General features: G+C 43.9%; 1 protein-coding gene and 1 long non-coding RNA gene across 4 annotated transcripts in view; one reads left to right on the forward strand and one right to left on the reverse strand.

The window, feature by feature from the left end:
* LOC125417385 (uncharacterized) overlaps positions 1-11,564 on the reverse strand; it is a 200,008-nt gene extending 188,444 nt beyond the window's left edge. Inside the window, exon 1 of the long non-coding RNA XR_015734851.1 lies at positions 11,309-11,564. This is a non-coding gene — a long non-coding RNA (uncharacterized LOC125417385). The remainder of the gene's footprint in view (positions 1-11,308) is intronic.
* Inhba (inhibin subunit beta A) lies at positions 244-19,735 on the forward strand. 3 transcript variants are annotated; one of them, XM_087896440.1, is made up of 3 exons: positions 244-440; positions 5,132-5,648; positions 14,453-19,735. In XM_087896440.1, the coding sequence occupies exons 2-3, from the start codon at positions 5,261-5,263 to the stop codon at positions 15,337-15,339; spliced, it is 1,275 nt and encodes a 424-aa protein (XP_087752566.1). In that variant the 5' UTR covers positions 244-440; positions 5,132-5,260; the 3' UTR covers positions 15,340-19,735. The 3 variants fall into 3 exon arrangements, with proteins under 3 accessions (XP_087752566.1, XP_087752565.1, XP_085555374.1); XM_087896439.1 differs by lacking the exon at positions 244-440 and adding an exon at positions 2,193-2,494; XM_085699248.2 differs by lacking the exon at positions 244-440 and having other exon boundaries at positions 4,942-5,648.
* Positions 19,736-20,809: the final 1,074 nt, after the last annotated feature.

Below are 20,809 nucleotides of genomic sequence, written 5' to 3' on the forward strand. Positions count from 1 at the left end.
AGGTGCAGAGCGCGGTGGCAGCGGGCCACTCTGCCAGTGCGGTAGTCGGTGGGACCGAACTCCACACTCGGGAAGGGGCAGTCTGCGGGCGCCAGGCCTGTGCTGCCGCTTGCCTCGGTCGGCCCGGAGACCGCCAGCCCCACTGCAGGTCCCGGTCCCTGACATTCCCTGGCACTGAGGGCTGGGATCAGAGATTCCCAGCTGCACTCACTGAACAGTGATTTTTTTTTTCTTCCCCTCCCTGAATTCTTTAGCTGCCAAAAGGGGGGGAAAAATCAAGAGCTGCGCTTTTAAACGAAGTTGCCCTTGCTGGTGTTCAGGGTAAAAATAGAGGCGGCCGCTTGGACCGGCTTGGCCCTGAGTCCAGGCGTCCCGCGAGCCGGGCTGGAGCTGCGCATTCGGGAGTGATCCCTGGAAACTGCCAGCAGGTGCTGCTCAAGGTACGGTGGCAGGCTGAGAAGGGACAGGGCCTGGGTGCAGGGAGTCTTCGCGGGAGGGGCAGGAAGTGAAAGAGAAACCAACCCGGTTCAGAGCTGCGCTGACCAGCGCACGCCCTGGGCCCTGGAATTCAGCAGGGAAACGCTGATCCCCAGCCCAGAATATTCCACAGAAGCTATTTTAACCTGCCTGCTTCCTTCACCACCCCAACTTGATTTCGACGGAAAGAGAGGAGACTTTCCCAGCTCTGAGGTTGGGGGATCCAGCTACTACGTCATGTCATAGCTGATAGACTGGCTCAGCAGGTGGGCACTTCCGTGGTGTCAAAGGCCGACAGGGTCTCAGAGTGACCCCTAAGGTGGCCTCTGCAGTCAGGGTCCTGAACATTCCCACGACACACATGTGCCAGAGATAACATTCTTTATGACCACTGAGTTTTAACCCTGAGATTATAGATCCCATTTTATAGATGGAAACACTGAGGCTTGTGTTTAAATGATGAGGAAGCCTCAGATTTCAGGGTCTGATGGAGGCACTTCCCTGTGCCACCCACAGTACAATGGGGTGTAAGTGATGCTTTCCCTGAATTCGTGTGTGAGGCAGGAGGTGGGTTTCAATGCTTAGAGCCTCTTATCAGACAATATGGGAGTGCCTCTCTTCAGAGGGTTTGTGTTCATCCTGGGGTGGGTATGGGATCGAGCATCTCTGATTTTTTTTCTGTCTTTGCCACTCATATTCCTTGCTTCCCCTGCAACTTCATTTCCTACTTCAGTTCTTCTGCAGTTCTTAGAATGCTCCTCTCTCTCCTCCTCCCCCACATAGAGCTAGCACCCACACTTTGTAGTCAAGAGATACCCTTGCACAGACAGCTCTTGGTGTCCTAAAGGAACCTTCCCCCACTACACATCAGGAGACCAGAGCCTCTACATTTTACTTGTGGGCACAGTGAAAAGTTTATTTTATGCATGTTAAATCCGGCACACAAAACAACATATCTGGTCATATGGCTTTCATTAGCTCCCAATTTTGCACATTTTATCTAACTTGTCATGTGAACCTGGCCAGTGCTTCGGCTGTACTCCTTCCTGAGCACAATGACCTGTCTTCACTGTGCTTTATCGGGGTGTGCCTCCCTCTGTTATCTCCCTGCCAGGGCGAGCCCCCCAAAAAGGAAAGTCCCCAAATTAGCTTTACTTCTATTTCAAAGAAGAGTCCACTTCTTTTCATTAAACTCAAGTTGATAATGTTTATAAATCATAGGACTTGCAGTTCTAGCCTAAAAGAACGATGTATTTTTTTGTGTGTGTGTGGTTTTGTTTTGTTTTCTAGTTAGGAAGTTCACTTGCAAAGAAGGACCATTTCCCAAGTCTGGGGTGATGAATGATGTATGAAGCCGGCATTCAGTTTCAAGGTGTAAATTAATAGTGTGAGTCAAGGCAGAGAGACCATCACCACATGGACATACAGATTTTCCCAGGTTTTCCCTCAAGAAACTGGTTATTTTAATCATAATTACAAAATTAGACTTCCTATAAAGAACACTGTGAATTTTCTTTGCTGCGGAGAAGGAAAGTTCTTTGCAAATAGAGGCAGCTTTATGAAGTAGCAGATGTTTTATGTACAGACATGAAACTGAACCTGAATAGAACAAGACGTGAAGTGTGAGTAGGATGAAGTCAGAACTGAGCAGTCGTGGAGATGAGGTGTGTGCGTGCTTGACTCTCTCCTTTTTTGTAAAGCGTGGACTGTTCTAGCCACAGGCTTTCCTGCTCACTGCATCACCCAGGTAGTGTCTCAGAAGCCAAGAGGGATTTCCATAGATAATGAATTATGAAATGTCTCACTCTGGAAAAACTAGTCATCTGCTGATGTCATGCTGATTCTAACCAATCCTAAACAAAGCCCCAGCCCTCCTCTTTGAGAGGTACCAATGTGTGAGTGTACGACTAAGTACTACAGTATAAAACTTCCCAGTGTCAATGCCGTGAAGAGGAGCTCAGACAGCTCTGACCTCATGATACAAGAACCGGCTGGCAAAGCAGAAGGGATCTGAAAGGTAATGCTTTTACATTCTTGCTTATGAGCTCTCTACACATTAAAAGTCACTATGGCTAAGAGGACTTTTACAACTTTTTGGCACCTCCATAGGTATTGTAATTTGTATCATTTTCTATTGTGTAGGCAGGTTAATACTGTTTTTAATAGACCTAGAGCATGCAAATAGATTATGTGTTTATACAACCCACTCAGCACACATATACAAGTACATATGCCAAAGAGAAAGCTATTTTTAAGAGTTCCATTTGCAAACAGTAAATTCAGGGAACACACACATATTCACATGCAGAGAGAATCCAAACATTGATAAGTTGCTCTTATCCAAATGCTACTATTAGGACTCTCGAGTTGTTTAGAGTCATTAAACTTTTAGCTCTATGTTAGTCTGTCTTGTAAAACTTAACTGCACCACAAAACGCTCCGGGTTCTGTATCTGTAACTCCAAATAGGTGGGTGACGTTATTATAATACAAAGATGTTTTATTGAACCATTGTAATTCCCATGCCCCTACTTCCCTCATTCTTTAACCATCCTCTCTCCTTTCTAAAAATGAGAGTTTTAGGTAAAATGGACAGTCTTAGCAACAACAGCAGAGTCCTCAGTGTTTCTGGACCTTAGAGTCCTCCCACCCCTGCAAAGGTGTCAGAGGCCTTGTAACCAAGAATGTCTTGTGCCTTGTTACTTCTGAGAAAGGTCGCATTTGTAAGGTTCAGAAAGGCATTGCTACCTGTCAAAACTGGAAGTTTAACTTAGTGTCACCATTTTATCAACCTCTTCTCCTTGTATGTAGACCTTATGCTTCTAGTCCTGACACCTATTAACTCTGTCCTCCTGACCTGCTTTGCTAGACTAAAATGCTGCGAACATGGTAAGCGTCAGGTAGAAGCAGAGGGTCTCTACGGAAACGAAGAGGGCTTATGTGTAGGGAAGAAACCAAGAGGGAAGGACAGCTTTAACAGATGGACGCTTTAAAGATACTTCTGCAAGATAAAAACAATAAGACAGAAAATGAAAAGGGGGTGTGCAGAACTTAAAAAAAAGCCTCAGAAAGCCATTGTTTTAAAATGCACATTTGCCTTGCTCTGTGAGCACTGTAATCCTTGATGATTTCAGTTCTGCTGTTACTTTGGAGGGAATTAGGAAGCAGCTAAGCTGGCTGCCATGCACACTATGGTCAAGACTGGGGGTGGGCATGCAGAAAACAAAATAAAGCTAGCACATGCCAGAGAAAAAGGATTTGTCGATATATTTTAGAGATTCTTTCCCCACAAGGCAGTTATTCACAGCGTAAGAGTATATTCTTTTTATGAAAGAATATGAGAAAGGCCAAATGAATTCGGTACTTTATCTGTGAAGCCAGGGAAAGAGGGAAGGAGGGAGGGAGGGAGAGAGGGAGAGAGAGAGAGAGAGAGAGAGAGAGAGAGAGAGAGAGAGAGAGAGAGAGAGAGAGAAGAGAGAGAGGAAAGAGAGTACCTTCTCTGATTAGGGCATGTAAAATGCTGCTTGCCCAAGGGAGCTTCCAATGCCCTGCTGTGGTGCCCAGTTGGCAAAAGCAGAGTGTATTATATGACCCCAGACAAAAGTTCTGCTGCGCTCCAGGTCCCATCGGATCGCCTGCTGGCATGAGGACCCTGGACATTTAAATATGAATGAATGGCAGAAAGAAATGCTTCTGGATTCTGTCAGGCAGAACAACCAGCTGTCTCAGCTCCTCTGCCCCAGGCCCAGTCCCCTGACCTGTATTTACTGAGGACTTCCCTCAGCCCCACTTCAAGGCCAGGTGGGTGCTTGCTTTCTCCAGGCTAGTGAAAGGCCATGGGAGAGAAGACTTCAGGGGCACACACTTTCCAATTAAGTTATCTCAGTGAATGGAAACAGCGCATTTAGTTTGTTTGGGTTTTCCCTTCCAAAGAGGGAAGGTGAATAGGATTGAGCAGAGAAAGATGAAAAGAAGAAAAAAAAAGTAGAAGAAAAAGAAAGAAATATCTAGACCAAAAGTGAACCGAATTAGGAGCATTTATTGTAGAAAGGACGGAAGAGTCACCCCCCACCCCCAGAGAAGGGTAGGATTTGAAGAGAGGTGTGCGTGAGGGAGCAAGGAGCAGAAGGCAGGCAGCCTGTCAGAAACGGGCTGTCCCTCCTCCTCAGTCACAGCCCTTACTCACAGACGCCCTCCCTCTCCCATTCACTCGCTCACTTAGGGCCAATCCGTGTCTCTCTCTCTCTCTCTCTCTCTCTCTCTCTCTCTCTCTCTCTCCTCTCTCTCTCTCTCTCTCTCTCTCTCTCTCTCTCTCTCTGTCTCTCCTCTCTCCCCTCCCCCTCTCCCTCCCCCTCCCCTGCTCTCTCCCTCTCTTTCTCCCCCTTTCCCTCTGTCTTCTCTCCCCCTCTCTCCTTTCTCCCTGTCTCTCTCTCCCTCCCATCCTCTCTCAGTCTCTGTCTCCCCCCCACCCTGTCTCTTCCTTCCTCCCTCCCTCTCTCCCTCCCTCCCTCTCTCTCCCTCCCTCCTTCCTTCTTTTTTACTCGGAGACAGTCAGAACTCTCCTCCCTGACAGCCGCAAACCTACAGCCCTGACTGCATTCAGAGAGGGAACCTGCAAACCAAACTTCACAGGAAACTTTTTGCTCTTGTTCCAGAGAATTTGCTGAAGAGGAGAAGAAAAAAAAGTCCAAAAAAAAAAAAAAAAAAAAAAAACCTGTGCGTGAGGTGGGGGGAGGAAAAGCAGGGCCTTTAAAGAAGGCAACCACACGACTTTTGCTGCCAGGATGCCCTTGCTTTGGCTGAGAGGATTTCTGTTGGCAAGTTGCTGGATTATAGTGAGGAGTTCCCCCACCCCAGGATCCGAGGGGCAAGGCGCAGCCCCGGACTGCCCGTCCTGTGCGCTGGCCACCCTTCCGAAGGATGGACCTAACTCTCAGCCAGAGATGGTAGAAGCTGTCAAGAAGCACATCCTAAACATGCTGCACTTGAAGAAGAGACCCGATGTCACCCAGCCGGTGCCCAAAGCGGCGCTTCTCAACGCGATCAGAAAGCTTCATGTGGGTAAAGTGGGGGAGAACGGGTACGTGGAGATAGAGGACGACATTGGCAGGAGGGCCGAAATGAATGAACTCATGGAGCAGACCTCGGAGATCATCACCTTTGCCGAGTCAGGTGGGTGCTGGCGTTGGGGGTGGGGGCGGGGGCAGGGAAATGTATTTCGTTGACAGTCCTAGCAGGAACTTCTTTCCCTCCCGCTAGAGACGGCCCGGGAAGGTTATTAGTTATTAGGTGGTGGTGGCGCCGGAGAGGCAGAGGAGGGGGAGAGGACTTCTTTGCCAGGGAGCCCTGCCCCGCGATGGCCAGCTTACACTTGCTAAATAAATTCAGCGGTTACCCAGAGAGGAAGCTCTTGGGCCAGTCTGGAGCTGGAAGGCAGTCTGCATGGGGCTCCCTGGCTGCCCTGCCTAGGAAACCAGATCTGAGCAGCCAGATGAAAGCAGGGCATTTGGGGGTTTGGGGGTGCAGAGGCAGCATCTGGACCCCAGCCAAAGTTCTTCTGGGGTAGGAGTGAGAGCGCCTGGGGGCCGGGTGCAAAGGCAGCGATGAAGCCACTGTCTGAAAACAAATCTCCTTTAAATGTCTGATCTGGGGCTACATTGGAGCCAGACTCAGGCATATTTCTTAGCGACAATCATTTTCACCTCTGGAAAGCCTGCCTCTGTGCACAACCCACCCAAGATGGCAAAGAGCGACTCCCTGGGTAGTTAACATTAAATTGGTGATTACTTTTGAAACAGTGACACCTTTGCTTTCGGAATAAAAACAAAACAACAACAACAACAATAATAATAAAAGCAACAGCGTCAACAAAAAGCCAAAGAACCTCACCCTTGGTCCAGTTTTATTCTTTGTAAAGTTACTAAGAACTTTTTGCCAAGGAAGGCAACCTTGACGGTGTACTCTCAGACACTATGACGAACTACTCAGCCTTAAGAGGAAGAACTTGAATAGATTCTAACCATTGGCTCAGGGCTGCTCTAACCTGTTGCAGTAGAGAAAATACCTGTCTAAAGCTGAGACCCCAGCCTTGGACCCGGCTGTTCCTACCATCAGGAGAACACAGATCTCACTGCAGGTCTGTCAGACTGGGGAAGCTGGCATACAGAGGAGTTAATGATACCTTTTCACTTTCATGGTAAATGCCAGGCTAAGGAATAGGATCCCTTGCCAAAGCCATTTGAAAGGAATGCCATTGTTTTGTTTGGTATAGCATATGGCTAGTAAAGTACGTGCGGGGAGTCCCAGCATTTTGTTTAAAAGTTTACCGCAGCCGTATAAACAATTAAGGCGACACTCAAAATTTCCAATCCTGAAAACCTGTTGAGTCAGATGTTCTGTTTTCGAGAAAGCCTTGCAAGCCCTGGGCATCCTTGGGGGCTGGGTAGGGTGGGATGCCACAGGCTGCTCGCTGGCTGGTTCCCTACTTGGGAGAATCCAGGCTAGCCTTGCAGTTTCCTAGACAGGTTAGCTCTCAGGTCCTTCCTGCTTCCCTCCCTATCAGCTCCTTGATACAGCTCCCCAAAGCCTGGTCATTGTGACTTTATTTTCTGAACCTTATTAAGGAAAAAGACAGGTTGGACTTTTCAGGTTGCCACTCAGTTTTCTTCAACTTTCATAGTTGGAAGGTGAAAGAAAATCTTTAAAACATTGGGTGGTGTGTCTGGGATGGGAAGATTGATCCTGGTCCTCACACTTTCTTAGATACAACCTTCACTGATGCTGGCCTCAGTTACAGTTTCTACTAACTTGGTTGTAACTCTGTCATGTGACTAAGTATACATCTGACTTCCACCATGTTTAACTGCACAGTGGGGGCCTTCCCTCTGACTTACTGGGCTTAGACAGAAAATTCATGGCTTGGCAGTAAGAGATTTGGTAAAGCATTGAACCGTTCATGCTCTTTCTTACTTATGGCATTCTCAATAATAATGACTCTCTCAGTTAAATAAGATCTTGTCATTTTTGCTTCTCTGTTGTTTAGTTTGAGAGAAAATGAGCTACTGTTTACAATGGTGATTCCCTGGGCTCACACATTGACTGACTGTAAAATCTACAAGTGGAAACTCCTATAGTCCAGGAACATGGCGCATTGGTTACAGTAGCTTAGCGCTCATGTGAGAAGTAGCACGCATTGACTTCCAGTTGATTTAATACAACCTCACAGGTGTAAGTAAGGATCATAGTATAGGCATCTACTCTCTAAGTAGTGTAGAGGATGATGTAAGCATTTTGCTGATGCAGGACACATTATGTATCATCTGATCAGTTAGAGCAAATGCATGGAAATGAACCGCAAAGATCTGTCTTGTTCCTTTTGGAGTAATTCTACTTTCCTATGTAGCATGTTAACAGATTTCAAGAACAGAAAAGGGCACATGCTTTTTCTCTTTTCTTTGCAACCATTTGTACAACATAGAGTGCAGTTGATGAGTGTCACCTGCAAGCACACAATAGATGTGCCTTTTCATATCAAGATTTGGGATATGTGTTTTACTTTGGTCTCTTTAGTCAAGATTATTAGATATAGCCGTCAAAAGCCATGAGAAGAAAGAGACTACACGGGCTAGAGTACCTTAATCTTTTAACTGAATTTGTCCTACTGTATTCAGGTGGGAAATAGTTCCAATTTCTAAAGTTGATTTGGATTGCCTTGACTAAGCAGCAGGTATTCACTCTCAAGTTCTCTGAAATCTGTTCCAATAAATACATTTTACTTTTATAGGTGTTACCCAAGAGTGCCTCCCAAAGTTAGCGTATGACTGGTCCCAAACTCTCAGTGCTTACTTTTCTTTAAAGAAATGGCTGCATGGATGAGTAAAGGGAATCCAACTATGGCATATATTGCCAATGAAATGGAGATCACAGGATGTCTTGGCTGATACACTGTATTTTTTATCTATTTTTGCTTTATTATAGTACTTGTACAGTAACAGCCTACCATTGAGTCTACATAGATCCTGCCATGGTTAGCTGCTTATTTTCACAATTAGCCTACAAAGGCTAGAGAAACTATGTCTGAATCAATAGACACTGTCCAGGTGTTGTCTAATGTGGCAATACCTTGCCTCTCTTGGAGGACACCGGGGACAGAAGATCTGAGTTAGACATGAGCTCACCAGGAGACTACTTTTCTACACCCCAAGAAAGCCATCTGAAAATGGAGTAAACTCACACAGCTCCACTCCCCGCCTCTGCCTTTCTGTGACCTGGTTTGTGAATTACACCTCACTGAGCCTCTTAGGGTTTCCGCACATATCTGAATTTTGGAAAAGATTGGCCACAAGAGGGCGCTTCCCTAAACCTTCATCTCTCGATCAGCTAACCAGGAAAAGGCAGTTTTGTGCCTACTTGAAGCCCCAGCTTGAAGCACCGTAATCTGGAAGATTATCAATTCCTTCCTCCCTGCAATCCCATCTTCCTGCAGGGTTAGGATTTTGTGGACTGGGAGGTGCAAACCCCTGGTAATCCTTACGTGAGACAGAGGCTCAGCTATAGGAATGCTGGGCTTCACGTGAATATCCCACAGCTCCATCGGCCACAGAAGAGTGATACATTTCAAAAACAAACAGAACAGGGCTTGGGATGTGTGTGAATCATCAGCCACACTGATGTGAGCAGAGGCGCTCCCTAACACAGTCTCCAGGGTTTTATAAAAACACCTTCCATCTCCCCCAGTTACGCTTCCTAGGTAGCTTGCCTTATCAATGCTTTTCACAAGGGACAAATGACAAGTGACTTCTTACAGGGAGAAAAAAAAAAAGGACTATTTATTTAACGCCTGGTAGGAACACGGAGTTCAGCTGCTGGGGACGCATTTGTTTCCCAGCTGAGTGTGTGGAGGGAAACCGTGGGGGAAGGGTGTGCAAAGAGATGAGCACCGGCTTTTTTTTTTTTTTTTTCTTTTTGCCTGTGGAGTGGGTGTACTGTAGTGGGGATGGGGAAATGTCAGGGGAGAGAGGCAGTTTTCACATGGAGTTAAGGAGTACCTTCCCACTTTTTATGCAAACACTTGTCTTGGCCCTTCTGCTATATCACACTTGAGCATTGTCTCTTCGCTTTAGCTCAGACTCTTCGTGGCTGACTGGTTCCTAGGTCCACATTCACAAGTGTAAAAGTTTTTGAGGAACTCTGGAAAATCTCTCTAGCTTGACTCTTGAGAATTTTTTTCCTAGTTATATTATGAAGTTAGAACTTCTCTCTCTCTCTTTCTTTTCTCAAACATTTAACCCTTTTCATCATCCTTTAAATGGTAGAGGCGATGGATGGTAAGTTACTCGGGCCTGAAGATGGACAGTCATCCAAAAACAATCCCAGTGAGAGCCATGGAAGCTCAAAAGTTAGACAGGATAATCGGTACAAGCAAGCTAACATGCCTGCTGTGGGTAAGATGCTCGATTGCAGGACAGGGAGCTGTAACCTCTCAGACCTCCCTGATGCCTTTTGCAGAAACCCCTGGAGCCATCCAGAGGCTGACTTAGTACCTCTGAGGACACAGGGTCTGTGACGCTGGCCCCTATACCATTCACTGGGCTAGATCTAGGCACAGGGAAGCTCGAAGAAGAATGGGAAGTTAAAGTTACACATATTTACAGCAATGCTGTGCTTCTCTCACGCTGAGCGTAAGTGTGCACTGGGAATGGCAAAGCTTTCCACGTGAACAGCGATGGGACCATTACCGACGTGTCAAAGGGCAGCATATTTTACCCAGGATGTTGGCGAGGAGAAACCAGGCTAAACTGAGCTGGAACTTTATGTGTGTATTGACTGTTTAACTGGAAATTTTCAGTCATATGCTGACAAATCTGATACCTGGACTTTGGTGCACGTGGCATTTACACACTAATGTTGGGGAAGAGAGCAAGCAGCCTGCTTACTGAAGCCTTGGCATACCTTTGTGACCAAGCTAGAGAAAAATCCCGAAAGCAAAAGAGAATTGCTACAAGCCCCCTTCCTTTAGGCCGACATAGACTTCCTTTCTGCCCAGCCCTCCCAGTAGGCAGCATTTCAAAGGTATTTCCTATAAGGGACAGCATTTACCCCTACTGAATGTTCTGCCCATTTTTTTTTCCTGCTCTGCTGTGTGTCCACCAAGCTCACAGGGGCTTAAGTGATGAGGTAGGATCACCCACATGGGTTTGCGTGGGACTTTCTTAGTGAATTACTCAGACAGAGCAGGCTGTGATACAAGCCTTGCTCACAAGCCTCAGGACAGAAAATAGCACAGAGGAGGAGAAGAACGTTACAGGGGTTGTTAATGAAAGGTTAATGAGCCAGCAGCTCTCTCCAGGAAGCTGCGGCCTGGTGGAGGAACCCAGCACACACCTGTACACACGCGGGCATACTTGCTTACGCAGCACCATGGGAAGGCATTTATTTCAGAATTTTACAGCCCCAGATATTTAAGTCAGGCCTGAAATGGACGGGACGTTGATCCTAAGCATCTCAGCCTTGGATATCTCTCTTCCCCTTTCCAAATCATTACATGTTCAGCATGGGGCCTCCTGGAAGCATCACTGCAATATAGCCATTTCTCTCAGGTAGTAGAGATAAAGGGAACAGAACATTTTCTGACTATATTTTTCATCCTTATGTAACTAGCTTGAGAGTTGTAATATATTTCTGAAACCAACAGGTCTGATAAACGGTCAATCCACTTCAGCTCCCATCCATCGCACTCTCCCCACACCCTTCTGCAATGAAAGCTAAGGTAAAAGAGAAAAAAGAATGCACTGCTTTATAAGTCAGAATACAATAGAACTTATAAAATGTACCTGCGTATGAGGTAGACGGAGGAAGACTTGACTCTCTCCTCCCCCTGTCCTCCTGGGCATACGGCAACAGCATTTTCATGAAATTGGATCTCAGTTTTATTTTTTTTTCCCCTGATAAAATATCATGCAACACACAAATAGCAGTTCCAGAAATGGACACCAGGAGAAGGAGGGGACAGGCATGTCAATTAGTAGGGGAAAATCCAAATGTCAGAAATATGGGGGAGAAATGAAGCAGGCTTGAGTAGAAACAAATACAGGAGCCGAGGCTTGCGGCTGGCTAATTAAACTGCGGCGTAAATGAGCACCCTTGCCTCCCCGTGACACACAGGCAATGGCTTGCAGTTAATTGTCAGCCAAGAACCAGCCTGAAAGGCGTTTGATGATGACTCTCTGAGTCTAAGGCAGCAGCACCTGACAGACAGAGCCCCCTCTAATGAGCTCTCCCTTTGTATGATCCTCTGGCAGGAACACTAAATCATTTGCTTCCCAGTACAGCCGCCTGTGAAGAAGGGGTGGAGCTACCTTATGCATGAGAAACTTGTTCCCATGCAGCGAGGGGCCATCCTGCAGGCTGTATGACAGGAGCGCATGGTCTCAGCCTTGCTGACCACGATAGAAAGCAAGTCGCACGCCGTCACTTGTTCTAGCACGCCCGTGAATCCTCTCTTGTCCCCAACATCTGCAGGCAGCCCAGAACTGTTTATGGGAAGCTCAGTAGGAGCAGATCAGCAGGGCTCTCAGCCCCCTTACCCTCACACCCATGCCAAGTGGTCGAGGACAGAAGAGGTTTGGGAGAGGATTGCCCTTCTTGAGACCTAGTGAACTTTGCCAGTCAGGAGCTGTTTCCTAGAGAAAGAAGGCAGCCTCTTCGGGCTTCTCTAATTTAGTTGCTATTTTGTTCTCCCTGTCTGTGGACTGACCCCCCGGGGATAGCTCAGGACTACATAAAAGGCACTGCTTGAAGGCGGGAAGGAAGATGCTAGGTAGGTGGTTGATACTTTTTAGAGGAATAGCAGATGCACCCCTACAGGGGAGGAACATGCGCTCTTCCAGATCCCCTGTACCCTATCCCCCCTTCACTCCAACCTTTCCGGACGCCTCATGTGCTCTATCACCCTTGTGAAGTTTTATAATAATTATTCTAGATTTTGCTCCCTAGAGTCTTTTGTTTTCTTATAAAATTAAACAACAACAGTAAACCCATTTAACCTGGGCAGAGGGTGATAGGATTCACTTTAAAAACTGTCACCCTGTTTCCCTTCCTCGCTGTTCTTTGCTCTTACATGCTATGGAATCAAAATCTATTAATTATTTATCTTGACCCCTGGCAGAAATGGGAAGTCACTCAGTGGGCTGTCTCTGCTACCCTATCTTCCTGGCAAACTTCTAGGCAGTTGCCAGGGACTCTCCATGTCTATAGTCCGTGCTCCCTGGCGCTTGTCTTTGTGAATCTATTGTAGTCATAGTGTACAGTGTGTTAGATTGAGGTTGGAGTCTACAGTGTACCATGCACAGGAAAGCTTGCCTTTTGCTGCAGCACATTTGAGACTGTGCTGAAATTTATGGGACCATAAACATCTAAAGGTCTCCACTGATGAGCATGGCTGGGTTTATGTTAGCTATGGAAACCGGTTAGGGAGACCATCCTTGGGAACTGCCATGTCAAAGATAGACCTCTTGAAGATTGTTCCCAGACTGTACATGAACTCCATGTACGGCAGACAGCTGTTAGTAGGGACATGGTCAGGTAAGAGAGAGCTTGCTTTTATATGCCTCCCGATAGCAATATGGAAGGGAAGGGAAATATATTTTCAATCAAAGAATTCTAGCCTGGACACGTGTTTCTTATCATAAATGATACTGTGTAATAAATCTACAAGGGTCTGTGAAAAGAGAAGGAAATAGCAAGGTTCTGGCCCTACATCTAGGTAGATCTGAGTGGTTTGGGGGATGTTTTGTTTGAAAAGAAGATAGAAAGGGAGGTATATTTTTGGTATTTATTTAGTGCATTTTAAATGATTCAGAGTTAGGAGTTGCTTTCTTAATTTAGGGCAACTCAGTGCTAATATGGCCCCATTTGTGAATTAGTAACTTAGTGTCTACCTACCCTCTGTTGCACATTACACCACCACAGTGAACAAGACAGATATGACCTAAACTGGTTTCCTAAACTAAACTGCTGCGAGGGGGGTCGTAGGTGAAGAGAAGGAAGGCAATGGAAAGCAACGTCCGGTCAGATGGGCGGAGTCATTGTTTAGGTTGGCCTGGGATGGCCCTGCTGCAGGTGCAGGCCACAAGAGAGGGGACAACTGGGGTAAGACCCACTTTTACAGAAGATTTCCTTAACTGCTTAACGGAGAAATGACTTGAGAGAGGCCCGATGCAAATCTTCGGAGGTCATTTGGTAAAAACCCTGCTGCTCTACCTGGACACAGGTTGTCAGACAAATTCTGTCTGGTGCTGACTGCTGACAGGAAGAAGACATGATCTCAGAGAGTATGGTCCCCACAGACATACACATAGCTGCAAGGGACAGAGGTTTTTTGTTTTGTTTTTTTGTTTGTTTTTTGTTTTTGTTGTTGTTGTGGGACAATAATGCCACAACTTACCAAGGTGTCCAGGGCTTTTCGTTTAGGTGAATTCATTCTACTCTTTCCAATCTCTGTCAGATGTCATCACATTATTCTCATTTCATAGATTAAACTAAAATGCAGGAGCAAATGAAATCGATGCAGAAGCGCAGGCTTCCTTCAGCACAGAGCAAGGCTCACATGCTTGTCTCTGTGAGTGGTGTCGCCCATAGCTACCCAGCTCTGTGTAAGAGAAACATGGTCACAAGCAACATATAAAAAATTCATGGGGCTCTGTTTTAATAAAACTGCGTTTACAGGCACTGAAGTTTACATTTCAGGTAAGAGTCACATGTTAAAAAAAATGCTTTTTCCTTAAATCATTTCAAAACTGTAAAACCCTTTCGACTCAGTGACCACATGGAAACCGATTTATCTCACGTGCGGACTGTAAACTGATGACCGAGCCTTGTGAGAGATAGTGGATAACCAAGATGTCTGAAGTTAGTGATAGATGTGCAATTTTCAACTAACATGCGTTCCCCCCCCCCTTGTGTCATTTCATCTTCAGGCACAGCCAGGAAGACACTGCATTTTGAGATTTCCAAGGAAGGCAGTGACCTGTCAGTAGTGGAGCGTGCAGAAATCTGGCTCTTCCTGAAAGTCCCCAAGGCCAACAGAACCAGGACCAAAGTCACCATCCGTCTGTTTCAGCAGCAGAAGCATCCACAGGGCAGCTTGGACATGGGGGAAGAGGCCGAGGAAATGGGCTTAAAGGGGGAGAGGAGTGAACTGTTGCTATCGGAGAAAGTGGTCGATGCTCGGAAGAGTACCTGGCACATCTTTCCAGTGTCTAGCAGCATCCAGCGCCTGCTGGACCAGGGGAAGAGCTCCCTGGATGTGCGGATTGCTTGTGAGCAGTGCCAGGAGAGTGGTGCCAGCCTGGTGCTCCTGGGGAAGAAGAAGAAGAAAGAAGTGGATGGAGATGGGAAGAAGAAAGATGGAAGTGACGGAGCGGTGGAAGAGGAAAAGGAGCAATCACACAGACCTTTCCTCATGCTGCAGGCTAGGCAGTCGGAAGACCATCCTCACCGCAGGCGTAGGCGGGGCTTGGAGTGTGACGGCAAGGTCAACATCTGCTGTAAGAAACAGTTCTACGTCAGCTTCAAGGACATTGGCTGGAATGACTGGATCATTGCTCCCTCTGGCTATCATGCCAACTATTGTGAGGGTGAGTGCCCAAGCCACATAGCAGGGACCTCTGGGTCGTCACTCTCCTTCCATTCAACCGTCATCAACCACTACCGCATGAGGGGTCACAGCCCCTTTGCCAACCTTAAGTCATGTTGTGTGCCCACCAAGCTGAGACCCATGTCCATGCTCTATTATGATGATGGCCAAAACATCATCAAAAAGGACATTCAGAACATGATTGTGGAGGAGTGCGGCTGCTCCTAGAGCTGCCAGGGCCCAGAGGAAACGGATCTAGAGAGTCCAGAGAAGACAGTGGCAAAATGAAGAAAAATATAAAATATCTGAATTAAACAAAACAACCAGAAAAATAGAAATAAAAAAACCCACAAAAAACAAAAACTAAACTGAAAACAAAACCTAATGAAACAGATGAAGGAAGTTGTGGAAAATATCCTAAGCCAGGGCTCAGAGATGAAACAGTGAAGGAAACAGGGATTGGGAGGAAAAGAGAGAATGGTGTACCCTTCATTTCTTCCAAAACCAAACTGATTGCATCAGTTTTATCCAAACTGGGTATTGTCCTCTCTCCTGCCTCTTGCGGTTCCTTTGAGAGCCTGGAAGTCTACTTGTCTATTCTGCAGTAATGTGGGCTAGCACAACCCAAATACGTCTAGAAAGCCATGAGTTTTAAAGGGCCAGTCCCACCCAGATACCCAGGTCATAAGTATATCTATGTGACACTATCTCTGTGTATTTCAGTGTGCACACATATGTGTGCACACACACAGGCGCGTGCACGTGCACACACACACACACACACACACACACACACACACACACACACACAGAGGTATTTCCACACACCACATGCACACACATACTGGTAAAAGAACAATTCTGTGCAGGTGGTCACATTTTCTTTTCTGTACCACTTTTGCCACAAGACAAAAATCAACATAAAGCATTGAGAACAAGAATGGGAAGAGTGAAAGATGAAGGAAGAAAGAACACCAAGTCACATTTCGTTAAGGTGCTTATGATCTTAGAACTATGCAACCTAATAGGTTTGAAACTGTTTACCTGAAAGAGGACAAAAAGAGAGACTTTTTTGTATTGGAAGTAACCTGATTAATTTTTATTTTCTTCAAGGAGAGATACTTGAAAGGAATATGTTTGTCCATCTGTTGGATTCAAACATTTCTATATTTTGTAAATGTTGTTTTTCTATCGTTTACTATTTGCACTACGATGGTGTTTGACCTGTCTAATCCTTATTTAACAAGTATTTTCTTTGGGTGGGGGTGGGGGTGGGGTTTAAGAGCTGCACTTCATGTGAGCTATAAAAGAACTGCTACAGCACACAAAATAGCTATTTTTATTATTATAATTATAATTATTATTATTATTTTGTACCTTAAAAATAGACACATACACCAAAGACATTTGTGTGAGCCTTTAAACAGTCTGTCTGTGGTTGATATTGTTCGCCATCAATGAGTCAGGGCTTGAGGGTTAAGGTTGAGTCAGGTGAATTGTGTTCAGGCTTAAAAGACCTGAGAGGTTTGGATTTTGACTCCTTTTTACATCCATGAAACAGGACATTTCATACTGGATGTACAGTAGTGTACACTGTTGGATTATCAAGTTCAAATTCATGAGACTACATGCTTGTATGTGTATATATACATTGCTTGTGCATATGCATACCTGTGTGTATATATACATGTATTGTACCATGTCCATACACATTTTAAGCACTTCAGGCTGTCATTTTTTTAAATGTTCTTAAAACAATGAATGTTTGTGTGCAAAACACAGTATTTTTAAGAAGGATAAGTGATAGATTTTTTTCTTGCTTTTACTCTGTACTAGGTGGGTACATTTCAAATATTTGGATGGGAAAAAGCCTGAAAATCCCAGCGAGTATCCAGCGAGGCCCTCTTTAAATGTACAAGATGAAATTCCCCCCTCTTTCTCACCCCTGCTCCCTACAAGTTATCCCCTGTGGGGAAAACAGGATGTTAATAAAAACAGTGGGCTGAGTTTTTTCAACTTATATTTATTATTTATTGGAATCAATCTTAAATCAGAAACTTTTCGGGAAAAATATCTCTAGGCTAGAATGAAAGTTCTTTTTTTTAAAAAATAGTGTTGCTACTACTTAAATAATAAAATATTCAAGAAAGTATTTAAGACAGTTGGAGATAAGGGTGAGAACTCTTAGGAGCCAGGGAGTAGGGTAGTTGTACACATCTCTAATAGTTCATTTTACAGCCAAAAATCTTGACCTGTAAGTTTGTATTTTTCAGAGGCAAAACTGAAAAGATTGTCTTATAAATATCAAAATACATGCTTAAACCCAAGTCTCTAATCTAGCCCACTGTTTTGCTTGCCTAAAACAGCTGATAAACTATACATCTATGTATTTAAAATACAGAGCCTTATTTTTACGGACTTGTTTGAAGTTTGAAAACTTTATAAAAAATGAAAATCTCTAATTGAGAAAAACTATATTCCTTGGTATTTTATAAAACATTGAAACTTTTAGCATTAAGTCAGTCCATAGACTAAAGTCATTGTAGGAAAATGAAATACAGTGAGAAATTAAATCTTACAAAAGCAGGTTTAACCCTTAAAAAAAAACTAAGTCAATATATATTCTATATACTAAGTCAATATACACCATCACATTAGGCTGTATGTAGGCAATCTACTTTAGTCTTGTTACTGGGCAAACATACTTACTATGTTCCAGGGGCCTTCCCTGTTTTATGCAGGAAATGCATGTACTGCATAAGAAATGAATTATAACTAAGGTCCATTGACCTTGGAGATCTTGCATGTGGGGACAAATGGCATGGTGAGGAAAACTGAGGGGAAGTAGATGGCCAGGTTCAACTTTGCCAATTTTTATGAAAAACTTTAGGGTCCTCTGAACTGTTTCCTTAGTACTGGAGCTAAAACTGGGACCTATAGACATAGTAGAGGTCTACTGTGCCATATCAGAGCCGATCTAGACCACGGGGAGAGCAGGATTTATGAAACTACTAATTATAGTTCTCATTCATCTGAGATGGATCTGTAATCTTTTATAGTCCTTTAAATTCTAGATGTATTGGGGGTAAGCTCGGGTTTGATTAGTAACCATAATAATTAAATCTAGGAACAAAATGAATTCCACAGGACAGTGTAATAATTGGGGATCAAGTGACTTGGTTGTCACATACCAATAAACCACATCTGAGCTCATCAAATTTGTCTGGCCTTGCAATAGGATTTAAATTGTGAACATCTCTAAGCATATTAGATATTTTGCTATTGTTAGCACTCTCAGAAAACACCAAGTCTTGTGAACAACTGGTCCTTTCACATAGCTGCTTAGTCCAAAAATCAAAAGTTTTGACTGTCTAACAGCATAGTTTCTTCACGGTGTGTTTTACCTAGCATCAAAGTGGCTCTATCTAGTCTTCTCACTTTCTCTAGGATAATTTTGAAGTATCTGCCCACATGAATTCCAGAAGTCATGAAGAGCATGACTCTGTGCTCAACATCTCTTTAAAATTTAAATACTTTGTAAGCTTAATTGACACCCCCCACACACCCAAAATAAGGCATATTCCAGCACAATGATTGGGATTTTCTTATCCTAGAAGACCGACCAATTCCACTGTCATTTAAGATTGATTCCACACTCCATTGTCAAGGAGAGGCCTTGCATCTTCCTGAAAGGCAGAATAAGCAAAATTGTTTCACATTTGCGGGACTGAACTCAAGAGGTGACTAAGAAAAAAAAAAGTAAACATGCCTCAGTTGTAGTAAATATACATCTAAATGATTGTGGTCACTTGAAAATTATGATTTCCTGTGGGCCTTTTAGCAATTTCTCTTTTTCAATATAGATAAAAACTCAATTACCCCCAATGCCCGCATACGTGAAACTTGTAGATGTGGGCAGGAGGTTTGGGGATGAACACTGTATGTGTTTAAAGTAAACCCTGTAACACGGAGAAGCTATTGGATGGCTCAGATAATGAATGCTATGATGCTGTTCACATCTTCAAGAGCAGAATCACATGTCTCAGCTATATTATTATTTATTTTTATGCATAAAGTGAATCATTTCTTCTGTATTAATTTTCAGTGGGTTTTACCCTCTATTTAAATGCTTTGAAAAACAGTGCATTGACAATGGGTTGATATTTTTCTTTAAAAGAAAAATATAATTATGAAAGCCAAGATAATCTGAAACCTGTTTTGTTCTAAAACTTTTGTGTTATGTGGTTGGTGTTTGTTTGTTTTTATTTTTATTTTGTGAGTTCTCTTGCATACTATATGCGATTCTTTAACCAATGTCTGTTTGGCTAATGTAATTAAAGTTGTTAATTTATATGAGTGCATTTCAACTATGTCAATGGTTTCTTAATATTTATTTTGTAGAAGTACTGGTAATTTTTTATTTACAATATGTTTAAAGAGATAACAGTTGGATATGTTTTCATGTGTTTATAGCAGAAGTTATTTATTTCTATTCCATTCCAGCGGATATTCTGGTGTTTGCGAGGCATGCAGTCAATATTTTGTACAGTTAGTAGGCAGTATTCAGCAATGCCTGATAGCTTCTTTGGCCTTATGTTAAATAAAAAGACCTGTTTGGGATGTATTTTTCATTCTTGTTATTTGTCTACTTGTTTTCCAAGATCAACTGTCATACATATCACTACACATTTGCTAGGTGGTAATTTTGTTTCTACTCATTTTCCAGAGATGAGAAATGGGTTGCTTATGGAATTAAGTGCAAACTGCTGCCTGAGAGAAGTCAGGTAGAGGAGTATTTATCTATACTGCCATGTCAGAAGCTACCACTAGGCTACGATGCTTATCTTGCTTTTGTGTTATTATTGCTTTTCCAATTGTAGTACCAATCATTTATAAAGTAGATACTTTTTACTGTTCTTGCCACTCTTTTTTTCTGTTTCCTTTCCTTTTCTTTCGTCTAGAGTAAGTCAAGCCAGAGACCAATATGCATGTGGAAGGAACAAACTTTATTCTAGAACCAGAACTAAAAAAGCAAGTTGGGACCAAATGTAAACCCAAGAATTAGTTAATAATTTAATCTTTCCTCCTATAGTTTCCATCTGGTTTAATACCTCTCTTGACAGTGTTTATTGCCTCATTTTGGGTCCTGGCTTATTTTAATTTCTGTTGCTGTGATAAAGAAGAAAACTGGACAAAAAGCAACATAAGGGAAAGAAGTGTTGGTTTCTGCTTACAATTCTAGAGTCAAGCTCACCATTGGGAGGGAGTCAAGGCAGGAGCTTCAAACAGCTAGTCACATGGCATCCAGTCAAGAGCAGAAAGAAATGAGTGCATGTGTGCCCAGTTGCTTGTTTGTGTCCAGCTCCATTTCTCCACTCTTACATAGTTCAGGTCCACCCCCACCCAGCCCAATGGCTTATTAATGAAATTGCATTGTGAATTTTATATAGATACTATCTTAACCTAGTGTAAAACAACTGAAGTTTAAAAGGAAATATTGGTAATTTTCAAACAGACACGTTAGGGGAGAAAGAATGTGTCCTCATTTTACACCCAAGCCCAAGTCCATTGCGGTTTCAGCTTTTGTCACAAAACAATTGTGTTAGGAGGCACTGTCAGTTTGGGATAGAATTAGTGCCTGGATTCCTTCTCCAGTTGAAAGGACTCTGCTATTTCTGCGTGGCTGCAGCTCTGAGTG

This window comes from Myodes glareolus, chromosome 14 (assembly GCF_982192425.1).
Source record: "Myodes glareolus chromosome 14, mMyoGla1.1, whole genome shotgun sequence".
In the NCBI taxonomy this organism is placed as follows: domain Eukaryota; kingdom Metazoa; phylum Chordata; class Mammalia; order Rodentia; family Cricetidae; genus Myodes; species Myodes glareolus.

What these genes read in the sequence shown, in the direction of transcription:
- Inhba (XM_087896440.1), top strand. Translation starts at nt 5,261, where the DNA reads ATGCCCTTGCTTTGGCTGAGAGGATTTCTGTTGGCAAGTTGCTGGATT. An exon ending in CATCACCTTTGCCGAGTCAG is followed by an intron (nt 5,649 to 14,452) that starts GTGGGTGCTGGC and finishes TTTCATCTTCAG; the next exon opens with GCACAGCCAGGAAGACACTG.